Source organism: Sesamum indicum, linkage group LG5 (assembly GCF_026168435.1).
Source record: "Sesamum indicum cultivar Baizhima isolate 11 linkage group LG5, ASM2616843v1, whole genome shotgun sequence".
NCBI lineage: Eukaryota > Viridiplantae > Streptophyta > Magnoliopsida > Lamiales > Pedaliaceae > Sesamum > Sesamum indicum.
Window position 1 is genome coordinate 16,644,237 of NC_142661.1, and position 20,600 is coordinate 16,664,836.

The 20,600-nt window shown below is 35.3% G+C and overlaps 4 protein-coding genes across 4 annotated transcripts; 3 read left to right on the forward strand and 1 right to left on the reverse strand.

The window, feature by feature from the left end:
* Window positions 1–951: 951 nt before the first annotated feature.
* Window positions 952–7,379, forward strand: LOC105161905 (omega-amidase, chloroplastic). Its single transcript, XM_011079761.3, has 10 exons — window positions 952–1,342; window positions 1,798–1,914; window positions 2,405–2,629; window positions 2,758–2,851; window positions 3,593–3,667; window positions 4,728–4,806; window positions 5,511–5,526; window positions 6,035–6,115; window positions 6,315–6,397; window positions 7,010–7,379. The coding sequence occupies exons 1-10, from the start codon at window positions 1,028–1,030 to the stop codon at window positions 7,095–7,097; spliced, it is 1,173 nt and encodes a 390-aa protein (XP_011078063.1). The 5' UTR covers window positions 952–1,027; the 3' UTR covers window positions 7,098–7,379.
* Window positions 7,101–9,249, forward strand: LOC105162003 (protein BIG GRAIN 1-like B). Its single transcript, XM_011079903.2, has 2 exons — window positions 7,101–7,239; window positions 8,076–9,249. Exons 1-2 carry the CDS (start codon window positions 7,215–7,217, stop codon window positions 9,029–9,031), a joined length of 981 nt encoding a protein of 326 aa, XP_011078205.2. The 5' UTR covers window positions 7,101–7,214; the 3' UTR covers window positions 9,032–9,249.
* A 6,377-nt stretch (window positions 9,250–15,626) lies between these two features.
* On the forward strand, window positions 15,627–19,784 carry LOC105161906 (vacuolar protein sorting-associated protein 2 homolog 1). The gene is made up of 5 exons (XM_011079762.3): window positions 15,627–15,760; window positions 16,425–16,555; window positions 17,782–17,886; window positions 18,633–18,893; window positions 18,979–19,784. The coding sequence occupies exons 1-5, from the start codon at window positions 15,724–15,726 to the stop codon at window positions 19,114–19,116; spliced, it is 672 nt and encodes a 223-aa protein (XP_011078064.1). The 5' UTR covers window positions 15,627–15,723; the 3' UTR covers window positions 19,117–19,784.
* Window positions 19,727–20,194, reverse strand: LOC105162004 (RING-H2 finger protein ATL1-like). The gene has a single exon (XM_011079904.1). The coding sequence runs from the start codon at window positions 20,192–20,194 to the stop codon at window positions 19,727–19,729; it is 468 nt and encodes a 155-aa protein (XP_011078206.1).
* Between the last annotated feature and the right edge of the window lie 406 nt (window positions 20,195–20,600).

Here is a 20,600-nt window from a genome sequence, read left to right on the forward strand (position 1 = left end):
TCATAACTTAAAAATAGCTTAAAAATGTACCATAGTAACTAAATATTTACAATTTTGATACGTCCATTAGAATCTAACCGTAAGACTACGTTTGTTGCACGTGATCATTAGATCAGACGCCTTCACGTGAGTGATTGGGGATAAAAAAAAAGATTGTACTACCAAAATGCAATAGTCTCTCTCTCTTCCCCCCCCCCCCCTCCAGCCACTCTTGTGAAAACGGTCACACGTGACACATTAGATTTATAATGAAATTACGGAAATACCGAAAAATAATTGCAAATATTCTGTTAGAGAAAATTCACAAAAAGGCATGTAGCCATTAGTTACCGGCTGAATGAGTTGTGGCAACCTGCTCTGCAAACCATCTTATATTTTAGTATCAATATTACAAACCATTCTATATTTTGGGACCAAAATTATAAATTTTCTCAAAATTATATGTATAATGGAAGTGGTGATATAATAACGAAAGCAATAGACATAAATCAAGTACCCTCGTCAGGAATGAAGAATAATGTATGAAAGAGGACGACGAAATAAATCCGAAACATCAAATTAAACTTCTTAATCATGATTAACTAATTCAATTCTTAGCTTCTTAATCAACAAAAAAAACCTATTTTTTTTATAACGAGAGAAATGTAGTTGAAATCTCTATTGTAATAAAGAAAAGGACGACCAGCATAATAATTCTTGACTAACTCTTCGAGCCTAAAAAGTTATCTTTCTCCTTTTTACACTATATATATATATATATAAATAAAGATGATGATATGTTTTTCTCCAAATGAATATGGTTTCTAATTTTGAATTTGAGTGAGGTGTGATAAAATAGTGTTCAAGTTTCGTAAATGAATTAATATGTGGTCTTAATCAATTAAAGTAGTAGCTACTCGTCCATATATATGTATTATCATGCTTTAATTAAAAGTAATTACAAAATACACAGTCATGAGAGAGAGAGAGAGAGAGAGAGAGAGAGAGAGAGAGCATCTAAAATTTATAACACGTGAAGCTCTATAAGATGCGCAGGCACAGTAGATTCCTCCTGAGAATGAATGCCACCGCCGCCGTTGAAATGCTCTCCTCTCCCTCAATCCAACTTCACACTCTCCATTCCTCAACTTCCTCCTTCTCTCCCCAGATCCCCCTCCGCCCCTCTTTTTCCTTCAGAAATCTGGACACTCGCCGCGTTTCCGACTACAGACGAATTGTTGGCTGCAGTTCCGCGGCGACGTCGATCCGTTCAATTTCATCTGCGACGATGGGGTTTGAACTCAAGCCCGAAGAAGCTAGAGTTCCTCCTGCTATTCCCCCGCCTACCCCTCCTATCAGCAAGGCAAATTCTCTTGACGTTATTTCTTTGTTTACACCTTTGTGTGCATGTGTTTATCATTTAAACTAGTGTGTTTGATGTTTCTGCAATGTTTTTAACCGCGTAAATGCTGGTTGTTATCGTTTGGGATTCTCGTGTTTACCACCTGTTGGCAGACGGTAGTTTTCATGCATGGGATATAATGGGGCTAATTCCATGTAATGGCAGAGTGTTCATGGTGTTATGTTGTAACTAGTGGGTAACAAGTATGTTCTGAGAGCTTATCTGAGCTGAATTGCCGATTGCATTCGTCACTCTATGCTAATAGAGAATAGAAGATCATTTGCATTGATATCTGAAAAAAATTGGTTGGGAAGACTTTATAATACATGTCCAAGTGTATATGAAATGGAGGTTAAACCTCCGCATTTGTTTCTTCACCATTACGGCATTATGATCATTTCTGCATCTTCTTTCAGTTCAAAATCGCACTCTGCCAGCTATCTGTAACAGGTAATAAGGAACAAAACATTGCTCATGCCCGCCAAGTAATTGAGGCGGCTGCAGGGAATGGTGCACAGCTGATTCTTCTTCCTGTAAGTAGGGTTTATGTTAATTTCACCGTCCACTCTTGAGTAATTATCATACTTTTGTGATGCTATTGCTTATGGTATTTCAAAATTCCATTTGTATGAAAAAGTATCTTGTTGTATTCCATTTTCTACCTAGCTGTGTTTCTTCAAAAGATGACCTTTCTGATAACCAACTTTCAGGGACTATTCCAACATCTTTTTGTATTCCATTTTCTATCAAGCTGTGTTACTTCAAAAGATAACCTTTCTGATAACCAACTTTCAGGGACTATTCCAATAGTATGAAAAGTATCTTTTTGTATTCCATTTTATATCTAGCTGTGTTTCTTCAAAAGATGACCTTTCTGATAACCAACTTTCAGGGACTATTTCCATTTTCTACAAGTAATTATGGGCTTGTAAATACTCAATTGAGTCTCTAGTTTATTGTTTTCTTACAAGTTTCGGTGTGAAATACTAAATTTGAGATGACATCCCTCCGCTTTGGTGTCAGGAAATATGGAATAGTCCATATTCAAATGATAGTTTTCCAGTATATGCAGAGGATATTGATGCTGGTGGTGATGCATCTCCTTCAACTGCAATGTTGTCTGAACTTTCTCGCAGTCTAAAGATCACAATAGTTGGTGGGTCCATACCGGAATGGAGTGGTAATAAGTTGTATAACTCCTGTTGTGTCTTTGGCACAGATGGAAAACTTAAGGCAAAGCACAGAAAGGTATATATGCTTTTTTCTTTGTAAAGAAAAAATGTAATTGAGTTCAAAAGCTGTTAGTGATATACTGAATGTAGAGGTTTTTCTGGACATTGGACATTGGTGATTGGAGTTGTTTTTCTTGTTTACAGATTCATCTCTTTGACATTGATATACCTGGCCGAATGACCTTTCAAGAATCGAAAACTCTCACAGCAGGGGAGAGCCCGACCATCGTGGACACAGGTATTATGTGCTTTCTTTTAATATGATAACCAATGATCTTCATTAGCATATGGGAAGTCATAGTGTTGAATTATGTATTTATTCTTGCATCAAGAATAACATGCTAATGCTATTTGATTGAGATATATTTGTTATGAAGAATTATACATAATGCTCTAAAGGCATTGTCAAATTTTTTGGACTTCAATTTCAAGTTCTGGAATCTCATTTTTTACTGATTTTTAAATCGAACCTCAGATTCCTTTAGTCTCATACTGGATGGTTCTTCATTTTGCACCTCCACAACCAGTTTGTTGTAAGATTGGTTGTTTTCAATAAAATGTTGCATCTGCGATAAATTTTATTGATAAATTTACTTTCTGCTCCTGATTTCATTTAAGTTACTTCAGAAGCTATTCATGAAGTTACAACATGCTTGGCTGTGTGACGAAATGCTTTGAGTTGTTCCACATCTCGTGCCAAGTCAAACATTTAATTCGATGGGATAGTATTATCTTTATCATAGAATGTTTGGCTGCCTTCTCTAATTTTATCTTCTTCCTACTGTGCGGATAACTATTTATACGATGGACAAAGTCCACAGGAACTTTTATGTTCATCGCTAAAGCTTTTAACAATTTGTCAATTTGACTGCCTGAGTTTGACAATTATCAAATATGCTTTTGCATCCCTGAGGCTTAACTACTGCCAATTCCAGCTTCTCGCGTCTGATGAAAATAACCACCAGCCTCTTGTATGTAGATGTTGGGCGTATTGGTATAGGTATATGCTATGACATCCGATTCCAAGAGCTAGCTGCTATATATGCAGCCAGAGGTATGGTTCTTGTTCATCTTATTCTCAGTGGTTGATACATTCTGTTTTCCATATTGTTTAAGTTTGTCAGGTGATTCAATAAACTCTTAATTTGACTAATTATTCCTGAGTATCAACATGGTTTTCATTATAACAGTAACAGGAAAAGTTATACATTCAGCTGGAATATATTTCTTCAGGTTGATCTTATGTGTCTAAAATATTTGAGATCCTTAGCCCAGGAATCCTCGACCATTATGGAACAGGAACCACTACCTATTTGGGATGAGAATTGGAGAGAAGTAATAAATCAGTATGGGAGATTACTTGATTTTTTGCAAGTATGGTCTTTACAGGATGATATTCTGCAGTGGCTAGGATTGTGGTTTCACCTTCCATGTGATTGTGATAGTAATTTCATCTAATTGTGTCGATTGATACTAAACTATTATATTACTTGGATAGCAATTAAGATTATTGAAGTTTGGAGGATAAAAGTGGAAAATCGGCATAATAGGAGTGTTTGTAAGGTACAAAACCAGGTAGAGCAAGAGAGCAATGAACTTCCTAGTACTTTCTATATCAACAGGTTGTTTGAAGTAGCAACAAATACTGTTTCCACTTAGGGATCTTGATTCACCCATTCAGGTAATACAGTCCCATGTAAGTTCCATATTAATTCTATGCATAATAGTTAATTCTCTTGCAAAATATTTTTCTTATCCCTATAAGTTGGTCAAATTGAACTGAATGTGAATACGTGAAACAGAAACACTAAAATATTAGTAATCAACAAAAATACAAGTGATATAAAACAGGGATTCCTTTCATTACCCACTACACACTATGCTTGACATAACTCAAGCTTTCAGGCTTCGGCTCGCACCATGATTGTACATTCAGTTTTTTGAAGAATGCATGTATGTTCTCTTTCTGACCACTTTCTTCTTTCCGGTCTCAATGAACTCCATGGAAGAATCTTTGTGTAGTAATTTCATATACGCACTTCTTCGTGTAGTCGGTTATTTTTATTCACATGAACTTCATGTTCCTAACAGGGCTATTTTTGTTTAACTTTTAGGTGCTCACTTGCTTTGTTATCCTGGGGCTTTTAACATGACTACTGGTCCCCTTCACTGGGAGCTATTGCAGAGGGCAAGGTAAATTGATCAACCTATGTTTGACTAAGATCTTTAGCCTAAGTTGTTGCAATGAAAGGCCCTGCCTAGGCACTTCGAATTTTGCTAGAAACTTTTTAAATATTTCAAACTGTAAAATTTATAATAGAACTGTTACCAATTCGAGTTTTGATTTTGCTATATCTCTGTCAGTCGTGTGAATTTATGAGCAAGAATATTATTCCATATCTGTTTCTGCGCACATCCTGTTCAAGTTTTATTCCCTCAAACCGAACCAAATTCGTCATAGCAATCTCCTTGGTGTTGAAAAATTGGAACTGCTACGTCTCACTGGTTTGTTGGGATGGATGAATGTTTAAATGGTCTAGTTTTGCTTAAGGCTGCATAAATTGATGAATTTTATGTAATTTCACAAAAAATACTATTTATTAGGCTGATAGCCTATAATATGAATATATTAAGTGTTCACCTAATGGAAGAATGTTGATCCAATGCTAATTCTTGCCGTGGTATGGTAAGCCTACTGTGTTGAAAGGCTCTATATTGGTTTGACAACCTGGACAGTTGGTTGCTGCTTCTTCCATAAGATGAATTGGCTTTTCCTGCACATTTTGGCTGATCAAACTGTTTGTGCATCTTTCTGTTTAACTATTGTAGATTCTTTTCTATTCTACATTACATAAATTATTCCTACTAAAAGTTCATGTTTGCGTCTTATTGTACAGGGCAGCAGATTGTCAGGTACTGTCTCATTCCTGTTTTCCTTCTTAAAATGGCTTATGCCCTTCTGAGCTATTCTTTTTTAGCTAAAATCCTGCCCTGTCTTTAAGATGTGAATTGAAATATAGCCTGTACAATGTTTTCTACTTCCATACTTCTCAACAAATGTTATGTCACTTTGTCCTTTATTTATGTATGAAAAAGCAAATTAGATTGTTTGCTTGGAATATGAAAAGGAATTTATGTGTAAGGATCTAAAGAGGAGAATTGGGTTTTAGCTTTAAAAACTTGAATTATTGCATTGATACAATTAGTTACATAGATTGGTCGATTGACCAAGGATTCAATTCTGAGTGGAGGTAGTTTATTTAAGCCTCAAGAAATGGATGAGTATAGAGATTCCGTGTTAAAGTTATCCTTGTGAACGAATTTGGTCATTTGCATCATAAAAACATCTGCATGTTCGCTGGTAACTTTACGAGCCAATGTATGCGTGTGGACTTAACTGATGCTGCTGTTCATCTCACAGCTATATGTGGCAACTTGTTCACCTGCTAGAGACTCTGGTTCTAGTTATGTGGCCTGGGAGCATTCTACTCTTGTTGGGCCTGTGAGTAAGCAGTTAATTTAGCGTGAAGATTTATGGTATTTTTCATGGTTTTGAAATATGGAAGCATCAACATTCAAGTAATCAATAGATGTTGATGCTTCGATTTGCTCGTTGCGGTTGCGGTTTTGGAATATTCCTTCGATTTGCTCGTTGCGGTTTCTATCAACTGATGATTAAATAAAGGTACTGAATCTGGCAGTTTGGTGAAGTACTTGCAACCACAGAACATGATGAGGCAACAGTCATAGCAGAGATTGATTACTCACTCCTTGAGCAAAGAAGGTACATGACAGATGGATATGCATATGAAAAGCTTTGAGTTACTCTTTGTCTTTACATATATGCATATATGAATGCATATCCCTGTATTTCCCCATCAAAATATTTTTGTGTTGGCAGTTTTACTTGCTGTTCATCGTTTTTGTATATTTTAATTGATATTTTGAGATCCAACAGTTAAATTCTAGTGAATGCGTAACCTTGTTTGTGTGTATGTTTTTTGGTGAACGAAGAAAAGCGAAGTTCTTTCTTCTCTTGTTCCTACTGATTTTTCCTGTTTGTCTAAAGGCGTTTGCTTGGAGGTGTGGGAAGCACACATGCTGAAGACCTTGTTGCAGTACTAGGCCAAAGCATTTCTAGCTTTTACCTGCTTTTTTCCTCTGAAATTGCTTACGATGCTCTCAATTGAGTAAAACTTGGTGGGAATTTGCCATGTTTCATCAAATTATTGGATAAAACATCAACTTTTATTTACTATCGCCATGGTAGCCTGCAACATCTCCCTTTCTCCTGGCAGAAATTCCAATGATTTTCCATGGTGTAAATTTGGTAACTTATACATGTTGACAACCCCAATTTTCATTTACTAAATCCATGTTATCTTTTGCATTGCAGAAAGTATCTTCCATTTCAGAGACAGCGTAGAGGGGACCTCTACCAGCTTGTTGATGTTTTGAGGCTGAATTCCACAGAGACCAGTTGAGGGGCTTCCATTTACATTGAGAAGTGGAGATAACTGGTAAAGGGAACAAAGATTCAAACCTCCAACTGCAGTAATGAAGTCCAACTGTCTGTGTTGGTTCATTACCAATATTTCTCCATGAATGTTATTTGTGCCAATGGAGGTTAGTTTCGGCTACACACCTGAGTAATTCAGGCAGAAACGGGAAAAGAAAGCGATATGCTCCTTTGTTCCACTGTAATGCAGCAAAACCGTTTTTCATATATAGACGTGGACCTAATAAAAATTGGTTTTGTTGGCTCATCATTTGTTGATCATTGTATTATCCATGATGTTAACCTTTATTCTATGATATAGCAATAAATACATCTAAGAGCTCATTAACCTACTTATAAACTACCCAACTGGGTGGATAAAATTTCCCAGGTTTGTCGAAATGGATAATCCCAATATAGTTCTCTCTTGCCTTTCATTTCAAGCTTAATGCCCTGCCCTGTTTGGAGGAATGTTTACCTCGCAGAAAAGACATGACTACATTCCCTCCCATGATGCTGCTTGTTGATGCTTGTACCGTGCCTTGCTTAACTCGGTTCCCTGTCTATATTGAACGTATTGCCAATCCATAGAGAGACATCTGAATTGAATTCTGTTTGATACTCAGATATTATAGTATCTTTGAAGCCAGTGGTTTCCTCATTCTAAAGCATAAAAGTCAAGTCCTGTGTGCACTAAGAAAGCAAGAACAGAAAAAACGAAGTTGGTCTCTTCACCAACAGTTGAAGTTGGCATTATATTTCATATTGCATACTCTACATGTAGGGATTTATGCAATAAAGACCCTTTCACATTAAAGCCTTGATTCACTCTCCCCCTTCCCAAATCCCAACCCCACACACATAACACACAGTGGTGGTATATTATACTTCATGACCATTAACATGATTCTTTCTAGTTTGGGATTCATAAGTTAAGTGTCCCGAGTCTAAGAGCTTCCAACAGATATGCAGGACACATACAATGCACGGCGTAAAGGGCCATCATTTTCTTCGTCTCTCCTCGATGCCATTTACCATTCCATCGATGACGCTACAGAGCAACAAGAAATGGAAGACTTTGTTCTCCAAAGAAGAAACAATGCTGCAAGAGTCCAAGAAGATATTGAAAGCCTACGACGAGCAATCATGGTAGAGAACTGGATGGAAAACTACTGCACCAGCCACTTTTCGTCAAACTCAGCCTCATCAACAGATTCCAGCATCTTCTCGTCATCTTCTGATCAGACAGAATCCTGCAAAAGCATCTTCTCATCGTCTCAACGTAATTCTGAAATCCCCGTGAGGGAGAGGCCTTCACAGGTTGACAGGCAAAAATGCCAAGGAAGGTTCACGGGGACAAAATCCAGGGCATGGAAGAACGTTTGCGGAGACCTGAAGAAGGTGAAAGAGCCCATTTCACCGGGGGCTAAAATCGCCAACTTCTTGAATTCCATATTCAGTCCAAGAAACTTGAACAAGAATCATCAGGTTCAGGGCCTGGAAGAATGGAGCTCGATGAGGAAACCAAGATCAGTGAAGAATCCAACAACATGCTCAAGATCTTGCTTAAGCAAAAAACCTAAGAGGTCTGTCAGCATCATTCTTGATCAAGACTGCCAGCCATACAATGAGGAACATTCAATTGTTGCATCTGTGCCAACAATAGGCAGCAAGTTTATCAAGAAAAACATTGAAAATCTGGGGCACAGGCTCTACGAGGGGAAGAATCTAAGAGAACATGATCTCAGAGATTACTGTCACAAGGAGCTTGATGTGGATGACATGAGTTGCACAAGCTCTGACCTCTTTGAGCTTGAAAACATTGGCAGGGTCGGGACCAGAACGTATGAAGAACTGCCTGTGTATGGAACCACAAGCCTGAAAATCAATCAGGGCTTTGCTGGTCGGCTGATCATCTAATTTAAAGATTTTGAGTCATTACTCAGCCTTCTTGTCTCAAGTTTTAGCAAGTAGGAGTACTATTTAGCAAGAACATTGTTGTTCTTGAAATGTGGGAATCATGCAACCTCAATTAGTTAGCAGAAAGCTGCAGTTCTTGGATAAATTGATGTTATTACTTCAATGATAATATATGGTGTTGTTATCATCATCATGAAGAATTCAAGTACCCCAACCTCCACTCTTGCTAATATAAGAATTCTCATGATTATATGTGGACATTGTAAGTGATTCTGCTGTAGAAAATTTAACTTAACTAAATGTTATTTTCAAGCGTTGTGAAAATGTGTACAAATGGAGACGAAAATTTTAGAAAAAGATTGAAAAGAAGAAAATGAAATTTGTAATGATGACATGAATGAACTTTTTCTTCTTTGGATTGAAGAAGAAATGATGTGATTTTGCCCTTTTGATGTTGCAATGTGGGCTTGGATCTTAATGTGCCTATTAGGGAAAATTGTATTTTGGTCCCATATAGTAGGATTTTTTTTTTAATTTTATCCTATTTATTATAATTTTTTCATATTGCATTTTGTAAGTTGAGTATTTTTTTCAATTAGTCCTCTCATGCTTTTTTCATTTGATAATTCACGAAAAATGTACAAAATGCACGTGAGATTACTAACAGCTTCGTCAATTATTGGAAGGAAAAATGCACGTGAGGTTTAAAATCGAGAAAATTTTCAACTTATGGGATGCAATATAAATTTTTAAGTGTTGACATTGTACTTGAGGTTCTGAGTAAGTTTAGTCCAACGGTTGCACAATTAATTTTAATCCTTAAGGTTAATGAGGATGTCAAAATTTATTTAATCAAACATAATGGGTAATCAGATAAAAAATAGTTCCAATAGAATTAAAAGCTAGAAATAGAAACTTTTATTAAATATTGTTTTAATTGAACTTAATTTCAAATGTACTTATTAAAAAAAAAAAAGGGTTTAAATGATGCTAAAATTATATTTGTATTCAAAATATATATCTGACTTACTCAATCACAAAGCTAAACGGACACAAAAGAGAAGTTAAAAGATCAAAGTGTGACATTTTTAGAGAGGAGCAAAAGACTTTATATGATTTTGTCCACAAGAAAGTTGTGGTAGAAAGCACATTTGTGATCAAAGTGCCACACATGTATAAATAAATAAAAGACCATAAAAAAGGGGCCAAATTGCGCATTACCCCTTATGTTTTCAAAATGCAACTAAAAATTCCCCTATATTTTTGAAATAGGCAAAAATCTCTCGATTTTTTTAAATATAGCACACTTGCCCCTCACTGTTAAATGAAGCTAAACGACGTTAATTTTTTTTTTCAAAGCACCATTATGTCCTAACCTATTATATATTATTTTTTATTTTCACGACCGTTGGATTTTTTTAGGCAAAATTGCAAAATTAGTCCTGTATATTAGGGGGGGTGGCAAAATTGGTCCCCTAGCTATGAGACTGGCAATTTTAGTCCTTTATGTTTAAAATTTGTAGCAATTTTGGTCCTTCTGGTCAAAAGTGATCGAAAATTGACAAATAAAATTGGGGATTAGGGTTTCGGCGACAAATGGACATTACTACACAGGTAGCATCCTACGTGGATGCTGACGTGATAAAAAAAAGATTAACCATCACCCACCACCACCAAGCCGGTCGCCGGAATTTTTTTTCCGGCGCGTCTCCGGCCATGCGTACCACCACTAAACTCGCCATCCTACGCTGATTCCAACCCTATAGCATGTGTTTCAATCAGAGTTCAAATATGTCCCCAATTGTTGATTATAGTCTTATCCTAAAACCTAGATTTATTTTCTTTCTCTTCTCGATTCACCGTCGTCCGACCTACCCACTATTCAAGACCACCACCAATCAACTCCCCATCCTCCGGCGAGTTGATTGCACCCAAGCCCATCCATTTTCATCAACTATTCGGTCAGTTCTCTTCATTTTTATTTTCGTCACTTTTTCTCCGCGCCCACCATTGATTTTTCCGTCATATCTCCGTCACTAGCGATTATCTGGTTAGCGGACCAACACCTTTGTGTTCGCTCCCCATGGCGCACACATCCCTCCGATCAGTTTTCGTCAACGTTACATCCACGACTTCTCCTTAATGTTTTATTTTAGTGGCAATTTTAGTCCTATATGTTTTAATTTAGTAGCAATTTTGGTCCTTCCGACCAGAATTACCAGTCAGCAGCCATGTAAGATGTCACGTGTTTAAGTAGAGACCAGTTGGCAACCGAAATCCTAAGCCCCAATTTTTCCGGCTAATTTTTGGGTAATTTTGGCCGGAAGGACCAAAATTGCCACTAAATGAAAACATATAGGACTAAAATTGCCAGTTCAGTAGTTGCAGGATTAATTTTGCCACCCCCCTATACTTACAGGACTAATTTTGTAATTTTGCCATTTTTTTATTTCATAATAGCCGTAGGATTTAATCAATCTATTTTAACCATTAAATTTTAAATTATCAAAGGTCAAGATTTAATCAATTTTGATATATATTATATTTATAATTATAAAATATAAAATATAAAATATTATTTATAAAAGATAAAAAATAATAACATTAACCCCTCCCCTCTCCCCAACCCCCGTGCGCACCTGGGTGACCGCAACACGGCGGTCGCCCAGGGAAATATGGGTGACCGCGACGCGACAGTCGTTAGAGTAGATCTGGGCAACCCCGTGTCGTCGTCGCCTTTTTTTTTATGATTTTAATAAATTAATTTTTTTATTTAAGAAATAGCAAAATTCTAGTAAATATATTTAAGAATAAAATTATTTAGTTTTTAGAGGAATGTAAATGCAAAAAAAATCATGGAAAACAAGATTAAAACAAGTATATTTGACCATAGTAATTTTAAATAAAAATCACGCCCACCTGTAGAGGCTTCACGCCCCACCTTCCGTTAGTTTCTAATAAAAGTGGGGTTTCACGTAGAATTTTAGAAATTAGGGAGAATTTTTCGCTTATTTTTAAAACACAAGGAGTTTTTAGGTATTTTTAAAAAATACAAGGGGAGGATGCAATATGAAAATTGAGTTTTACATATTAGCAAGGGCGAATTACACTTTTGGTCTTTAAACAGTATATTTTGATTCCTAAACATGTATTTGTTTCTTTTAATATTTTATTTATTTTCGTCAATTAATCGTTAAATCAAACTGAAAAGATCATGTGTCGTACATGTGAAGTTAGGAAGGATGCTCGGAAAAATTTCATTTCCTTCTAATTTAACAGTCAGTCAACGAACATGACAAAAATCATTAAAAAAAAGTATAAATTTAGGACTAAAAGTGTAAATAATAATTGTTTAGGGATTGAAATTAAATATGCTATGTTTAAAAAATTAGATTGGCTTTGCCTAATCTCTCTCTCTCTCTAAAATAGCATAAACACATTTTCCCCTTTTAATGTATGGAAATTAGACTTAAACCTTTACCAAAATGCTCAATCTGTTCAATTTTTTTTTTAATTTTTTATTTTCACGCACATTCATTATTTTTACACTGCCACCTAAATTCGAATTCAACGACTCTTGTGAAAATCTTGCATTCAATTTATTGGGCTGTCCTTTAAAAGATAAATTGCTTCATTTGTTAATTCAAACGAAAGTGTTGAAAGTCTCGTTACCAATAATTTATAAACTAAGCAAATAATTAAATAATAAATTTATAAAATTACTATTACGCCCCTAATTCTATTTGTGATGTTTTTTTGGAAAGGGATGAATTTGCCATGTTTATAACTTAATATATTCAAAAGGATGTCTGTCTAAGGTTCTTTTTCATTATTTTGGAACAGTGCTTGGAATATTAGATTAGAATACTTATTACTAATAGACTGAAACTTTAGTCATGTGGCCAGAGTGTAATTAACCCTTTAACGAGGGGCCAGAGTGTAATTAAACCCTTTAAAATAACCTTAATCATGATTACCATCTCAAATAGAATAGCACTCCCTTCACCACATCCTAACGCAGCAAAAGAAGCTAAGAGAAATAAAAAACACTTGAAAAATCCTCCGTTAACACCTACTCTATGTTATGTAGACAAGTATTTCACATTACTTGTAAATGAAGAGTTTAAGCAGTTTATAAATTCCAAGGTCTCTTTTCCTAGCAATGTGCCTTTTCAGGTCAAAACTGTAAGACTTATACGAATTCAAAGCGGACAATAGATCGCGCAATGGAGCACCGATTGACCCCCAAACTACAAAAGTATGACATTATTATCAACTTAAAAAACAACATGCAATCGGTTAATGAGGTGTAGCTTAGCTAGTGAAATCAAAGCACCATACCAAGAGATCATAGATTCGAGTCCAACAAATATGAGTGTATTAGTCTATTATAATAGTAGTTATTAATTAATTATACACATTTACTATTAATATTAACATATATTAATTGTTAATTGTTATAATTATTATATAATTGTAATCAATTTATTTAGAGAGAGTGAGAGAGAGAGAGTGAAAAAGAAAAGCAATCTTGCATTGGGCCAAAGGATATTTCCCCTTAGCTCCCTTTTGAATATCTTTTGACAAAAGAAAAGGAACAAGTAAAAACCCCACAAGATCAAACCCACAATTATTGCCAAGAAAAGTGAGCAAAATCAAGTGCAAAGACAGATGGGCAGAGATGATTGAGGTGGGATATGTGATGTGATCATCTACATAGAGAAACCCCAATCTAAACACATACTTACTCACTCCAAAGGACATTAAAATTTGATAATTTGATGTATGGAAAATTTGAAATTTATGGAAATCATAGTGCACATGCAATATAACTTTTGCACCCACAAAAAGTAGCTATATTTCTAAGTTATATTCTTTTTCATCCTACCCAACTGTTAGAGATATTAAATAGTATTTTCTTTTTATAAGTTTTAGACGATTTCTCATAGGGCATGAAAATTTGACCAAATAAAAGGTTGTGAGTTTGTATTTTGGCACCATCCATTTATGTAATAGAATTTTACGCACTGGACTTCGTACGTTGGGACATGTTAGAAATATTAAATATTATATTATATTTTTTTAATAATCTAAAATTTTAAATAAGGTGGTCGTTCAACAGATCATTTGGATTATGCAAGTAATCTGGGCCATTTAATTCTTGTGTCAATGAGTTTTGACCAAATTTAAATAATTGTATGACAACTGTTATTACACTTATTATGTAATCTATCACTTTCATTAAATTATAAACCAATTAAAACTATTATTCGCTTGCCATGAGATTTTCAGGAATATTCAAAATATTTCATGTCAGAATTTTCAATCAAAACGACAGGTTATTTCTAGTACTAATATCTAATTCCTAAATCTGAAGGATCCACGCCTTTTGCATACGTCGTCACCCAACTGTTCGAAAACCTATTCTGGACAAACCCTTAAAATGTTTGTTAAAATCACTTTATTTTATTTGATTTTAAATATATTTACTATGTGATTAATTCATACAGAACATCGATATAACATGTTTATTTATTCATTGGTGCCTCTTTAGTCAAAAGATCCAATTTTATTGAGTGGGTTCACTTTATCAATATGATTCACATTGGGCTTTATCAAATTAAGGCCCAATCCACAATGCCATAAGCCCATGGAAAATTTGAATTTACAAGTCCAGCCCACATCACGTTGTCTCCGCATTGAATTCCATACGCACAGTATTGTCCCGTCTCTATCAAAAAAATATTGTCCCCTCAAATTTTATTATATTTTTGGGTTAATTACATTAGACTCCCTGAAAAAATCTGAAATTATATTTTTTTCTCAAAAAAAAAGCTTCATTTGCATTTATATCCTATTCAAAAATTCATTATTTATACCTAACCTCTTTCGTTAGGATTTGAACGCATAATGTAGACATTAGCAAAAAAAACTACATAAATTTATTTAACAATCTTTATAATAGTTTTGTACTTATAATGGAAAAAATGTAATAACATTAACCTTACTTTACATACTTATATTATATTTATCCCTTTATAAGTATAATAAAAACATACATGAAAATATTAAATGAGGCGAAAAATAAAAAAATCTATGTAAATTTTTTTTTTTGTTAGCATCGACATTTTTCGTTCAAACCTTAATGAAATGATGTCATGTGTACGGAAAGAATTTTTGGAGGAGGTGTAAGTATAATTTTAAATTTATTTGGAGAAAAGAGTAATTTTACATTTTTAGAGGGAGTTTAAGTGTAATTAATTGTATATTTGTAACTTTAAATTACGACTTCTCTAAAAATTTGTCATAATTATAAATACATTCTTATTATTTGAAAATTATAAATCCTTATGTACCATCTAACAAATATCCTTGCGTTAGGCCGTCACAAGGAATTTTTGTTAAACGATGTGTAATTTTAGAGGGTAGATGTAATTTTTTAAATAATATTATACACGTATAAATATATAGTGAAATAAAAAATTTAATGGAATTTAAAATAAAAAATTCAATATTCCAAGAAAATTTTAGCGCTTCTGCATGATCGTGCGTTCGAAACTTCATATTATCAGCTGATTTTTTGACATAATCGTAACATATACAGAAGGGCGCTGTTGTTATATTTGTTCTTTTGCATTGCGACGTATATCAAGAGGAAAGGTTTCTGGCTGTTTGCATCAATCGGTTCCGCGATGAGTTTCCTTTTCGGGAAGAAGAAAACTACCGCAGGTTCGTAGCTCAGTGTTGGTTTGCTAGAGTTCCTAATGGGTTGCGGATATTTTGGTGTTCTTGAATTTTAACAAGCGTTGTTGTTGATTGAAATGAATGTGGATGGATTGGTAATGTATGGGCTCCATGTCAGGGATTTATGCAGATGGTTGAAACCAATTTGCGTAGAAAGATGTGTTTTGGGTTTCGTTTTGTTTGTTTCAAGTTACCTGTTTTTGCACGGACGATGTTAGAAGCATTACGGTTCAAGAATTTGTAGAGTTGGGGTTTGAAACTGTGAATCTCAATAAGCATAATTCTTCCCTTTGTGGATTAGGGATGGGGACGTTTCTAAGAATATGAGTTATTGTGCATTTGTGAAGCAACAAATGTATTTCATCGGGCAAAATCAGTTTAAATAAGTAAATGATCGGTGAGTAATTTCATCGGGCAAGAAAGATGAGAGCTGGAGCATTGAAGGTTGATTAGTTTCTTCAAAGGCATTCACCATTGATGATGGTTGTCAAGGGCATGCATTTGAAAGTTTGTTTCATGTCTCTAAGAATTTGGTACCCTGTGCTTGTCTTAGGGAACCAATCCCAAATGTGATCTAATATATTTATGTGCTTTATATATTTCTCATGTCTTAGAGCAGTCTTTCTTTCTTCTGCTCCCTGTTTCTCAGAGCTTATGCGGGAGAATAAGAGAATGCTTGATAAATCAATCCGGGAATTAGAGAGAGAGAGGCAGGGTTTACAAACTCAAGAGAAAAAACTTATATTGGAGATCAAGAAAAGCGCAAAGCAAGGGCAGATGGTATGTCATTTCTGTAGATTATGTAGGTATCTCCCTGATGTATGTCTCTTTTTCAATATCTAACTTTCCGTACTAATTCATACTTCCTCTCCTGATATGATGGTCATGTGGTTCGTGTGAAGATATTCTGGTGTTAATTTAGCTCACACTCATTTGATGAGATATGGCTCTGTGGTGCTGCGTGATGATTCAGTATTCAACATTATATAGGTGTCCATCTCTAGGAAACTACAGAATAACCAAACACATAAACTCTTTACAAGAACCAATCTGAGACTTTTGTATGTGGAGATTGGCCGCTGAGAAGTTTGAAACTATCACAGCAGGAATCATGAAACTTGGCAACTATTTAACCATGCAAAAATTATGTGTCAGCTTTGCTGAAAGTTCAGTTGACAATAAAAGTCTTAGCAGATGGAGTCCTCTTTTATTTTCTTTCTTGTCCCCCCCCCCCCCCCCAGTTTTTAATATCTAATATGTCTTGATTAAGTGATCCAACTTTGGCATTGAAAATGTCATGGGCATGCATTGGCTTCATATTCTTTTCTTGTAAAGAATGAGTACAATTTATGCACCGAAGTACAGAATAGAAAGCGACACTTCAAGTTCAAATGTACTAGTGTTCTAATCCCTTGAAATATTAATCCACCTTTTATGCATAGCTCAATCAAAATTTTGATTAAGGCTTAGTTCACTAAGGAAATTGCACAGCTCAAATTCTTATTATTCAACTGGACGTAGTTGCTTGATGTTGGTTTGTTGGCCAAGATTGTATTATGAGTTTAGTTTAAGACGCAATGTGAAACAGATCACTTCTTGCATTGTCAAGTTCTTTATGCAGTGAATTTTTTTTGGGTTTCCTGATCTAGACCAATAAAAAATTTCACAATTATGTACCTTTTGGATGATTCGGAATGAAAGGAATGCCAGAATCACAGAGTTGTTTGAAGTAAAGAGAAAAAAAGGTACTTAAAAGAAACAGGTTCTAGCTTGGAGTTTTATCTACTTGAACTGTGCAGCATAAACTTTGCATAAGCAAGTTTGGAGCTGCTCCATTTGAACTTCAGTTTTTTCAGATTTATCTATAGACTTTGATTAATTTGAGAGTTTTTTTATATCTTAAGAATTCATTTATTGATTCTTATGGTACTTTTGTCAAGTGTAAATGTAATATTTGAGCCCGATTACTTAAATTCATATCTGATTTCATGAGTACCTTTTTACAGGGAGCTGTTAAAGTGATGGCTAAAGATCTTATCAGAACGCGACATCAGATAGAAAAGTTTTACAAGCTGAAATCTCAACTTCAAGGTGTATCCCTCAGAATTCAGGTTAGTTAAGCATTTATGTGGACTTAATTACTATGAATAGTTTCCAGACTACTATTGTCTAATCAAATTTTTAAGAAGATTTTTCATTAGAATGCCGTGAGGGCTTCTCTCACTTCTTTTGTTGCTTTGTTCTTTGCATTTTGTGTTTGATATTGATCTTAAATTTAGGAAGTAATATGTTTGCAAGAAATGCATGAGCATCCATGCACAGAGAATACCCAAAATTTGGGCTCACAAACAAGGGTTGAAAGCAGAAGAAAAATGAAGTTGAGAAAAACTAGACGGCACTCCAGCATTAAAATAAGAACTATCCATGAGTAGAGCACTAGTGGAAAGGAAATATCAGTCAAAACAGTGGTTAATACCCCCACTCTCCACCTTCATTTGCTGCTTGAATCACCATTTTCTTCCGTGTTCCCTTTTATTGCTTCAAACATAATCTTTGTATGAAATTTTACACTTATTTCTTCAAGTATGAAGATAAAGTAATCACTAATAAGATGAGTGAGAGAAATATCCTTGTTTAGGAATAAAGACGCACGGAGCACTGCCAGAATTTAGGACGTCAAAAAGTCACTGCAGCATGAAGAGAAAAAAGGATGACGAGGCAGATGTTGCAATGATGGGATTTAACTGTGGGCTATACATTAATTATTGACTTTTGAACTATATCTCTTAAACAGTTTATCAAAGTCAACACAAGTTATAGCTCAAAACTAGTTTCATCAACACAATCTTTCCTCCAGACATTGAAGTCAACACATGCAATGGGGGAGGCCATGAAAGGTGTTACCTTAGCAATGGGGCAAATCAACAAGCAGATGAACCTGCCATTGCTCCATAAGATAATGCAAGAATTCGAAATGCAGAATGAGAAGATGGAACTAACTAGTGAAGTTATGGCAGATGCCATAGATGATGCATTGGAAGGAGATGAGGAAGAAGAAGAGACGGAGGAGTTGGTGAATCAGGTTCTTGATGAGATCGGTATTGATATTAATTCAGAGGTACAGTTCCAACTCTTCTTTACGCTTCTATTTCTTAGCTTATAATGCACATTAACCAAATGATGAAATTATTGTTCTTGTGTAGCTTGTTGATGCCCCTTCATCAACTGTAGCTGCCCCGGCTGCAAAGAAGAAGGTTGCACAAGTTGAGGCATCAGGAAACGATGATTGTGGGATAGATAGCGAACTTCAGGCCAGGTTAGACAACTTGAGAAGGATGTAACTCACTTGTACTTATATTGACTCTTCTGCGGAGATCAGACAGTGGCTTTTGGACATTTCTGATGAACTTGCAACTCATCTGATTCTGAGCAGTATTATGTATAGCTGAGGGAAGAATTGGGTAAAGCCCCATTGATATCATTTTATCAGGGAATTAGCACATCTCAGTATTATGTACAATAAACTGTGCAGATCACTCGACATCAGGATAATATAAGTTCAATCTTTGGTATGACATAATCCTCAGTACTATTTAGTAGTTTTCAAACTAAATACACATACCAATTTTCTCTCAAACTCTTATACCACAATGCATATGGCACCGATTACTGACTAATTTGCTGCCAGTACTTGATACAGCTTCCTAACATTCTTTATGATTATCATATGATTTCATCAAAAGCTTTGCATATTTGTGCATTTACACAAAAGGGTCATTCTCCAGTGTACAAAAGGTAAGTGTAATATTTATCAGTGATCAGAGGTGGGTTGATTCTCACCACCATCCCCCTTTATCCAGCAACTATGGCTAGAAAGAAATCATACCACTTGGCTGTTGACACTCTTTCTATGGTTGAAACCTGTAACTCAGATTGCTGTATTGCCTTCTTCTAAACTAAACTAGAGTTCTCCATCTGCTCGGTGACTTCACACCGTCGGAGAACCAGTGGCTCCACCTTTGAACGACAGACAGGACAGTCCATGTGGGAATAGAGCCACATATCAATACAAGGTGCATGGAAGTAGTGCTTGCACTTGGGCAGCTGCCTCACTTCTTCACCTTCTTCAAACACTGATAAACAGACTGCACATTCATTACAATCATTGCCGTCATCATGTGCTGCTCCATCTTTCTTGTACTTGAAGCTGGAACCTAAGCCTGTATTCAAGATACGTAAAGTCCGGGCTGAGGCAAGCCCCGGGCGGGGCATCGCAAGTTCTACCGCATCTCCACAACATCTGAGGATGGTGAGATTGTAGAGTGCAAGCAGAGTTGCTGCCATTCCAACAACGGCGAGTGCATACAACAAAATGGGCAGGTAAGGAATTATTGCATGAGGGCTGGGAGGGTCTGCCATGGCAAAGAGGTTTTGTTGAGAAGTTTGAGAATTTTATGTAATGACAAAGAGAGAAATGGTTTCGTGTAATGAGGAGCTGATCTTGAATCCATGGTTCTGAAGGTGTGTGGAGAGAGTTTTTTTTGTGGAACTGTGGGAACTTGAAATATTTGCATGATGCTTATTTTTTTAAAAAAATTATTATTATTTGTAAATAAATAAATAAATATAATAATTAAATACATATAAGAGGAATACATAGTGGAACTTGGCCCTTAATTAGGCAATACACTTTAATAATATTTTTTATTAAATAAATTGAACAAGTAATCTTATACTGTCACATGGCTTACAATTTGATTGGTGTTTCCTATTGAATGAGGTTTTGTATGCTCTAATTTTAAATGAATTTTTTATTTTATTCTAA

Bases quoted from the DNA above. Each gene is read 5' to 3' on its own strand.
- LOC105161905 (XM_011079761.3), top strand. From the start codon at position 1,028: ATGCGCAGGCACAGTAGATTCCTCCTGAGAATGAATGCCACCGCCGCC. The intron at 1,343-1,797 runs GCAAATTCTCTT...ATCTTCTTTCAG, and splicing joins CTACCCCTCCTATCAGCAAG to TTCAAAATCGCACTCTGCCA. The intron at 1,915-2,404 runs GTAAGTAGGGTT...CTTTGGTGTCAG, and splicing joins CACAGCTGATTCTTCTTCCT to GAAATATGGAATAGTCCATA.
- LOC105161906 (XM_011079762.3), top strand. From the start codon at position 15,724: ATGAGTTTCCTTTTCGGGAAGAAGAAAACTACCGCAG. The intron at 17,887-18,632 runs GTTAGTTAAGCA...TCTTTCCTCCAG, and splicing joins GTGTATCCCTCAGAATTCAG to ACATTGAAGTCAACACATGC. The intron at 18,894-18,978 runs GTACAGTTCCAA...GTTCTTGTGTAG, and splicing joins GTATTGATATTAATTCAGAG to CTTGTTGATGCCCCTTCATC.
- LOC105162003 (XM_011079903.2), top strand. From the start codon at position 7,215: ATGAATGTTATTTGTGCCAATGGAG. The intron at 7,240-8,075 runs GTTAGTTTCGGC...AGCTTCCAACAG, and splicing joins TGTTATTTGTGCCAATGGAG to ATATGCAGGACACATACAAT.
- LOC105162004 (XM_011079904.1), bottom strand. From the start codon at position 20,194: ATGGCAGACCCTCCCAGCCCTCATGCAATAATTCCTTACCTGCCCATT.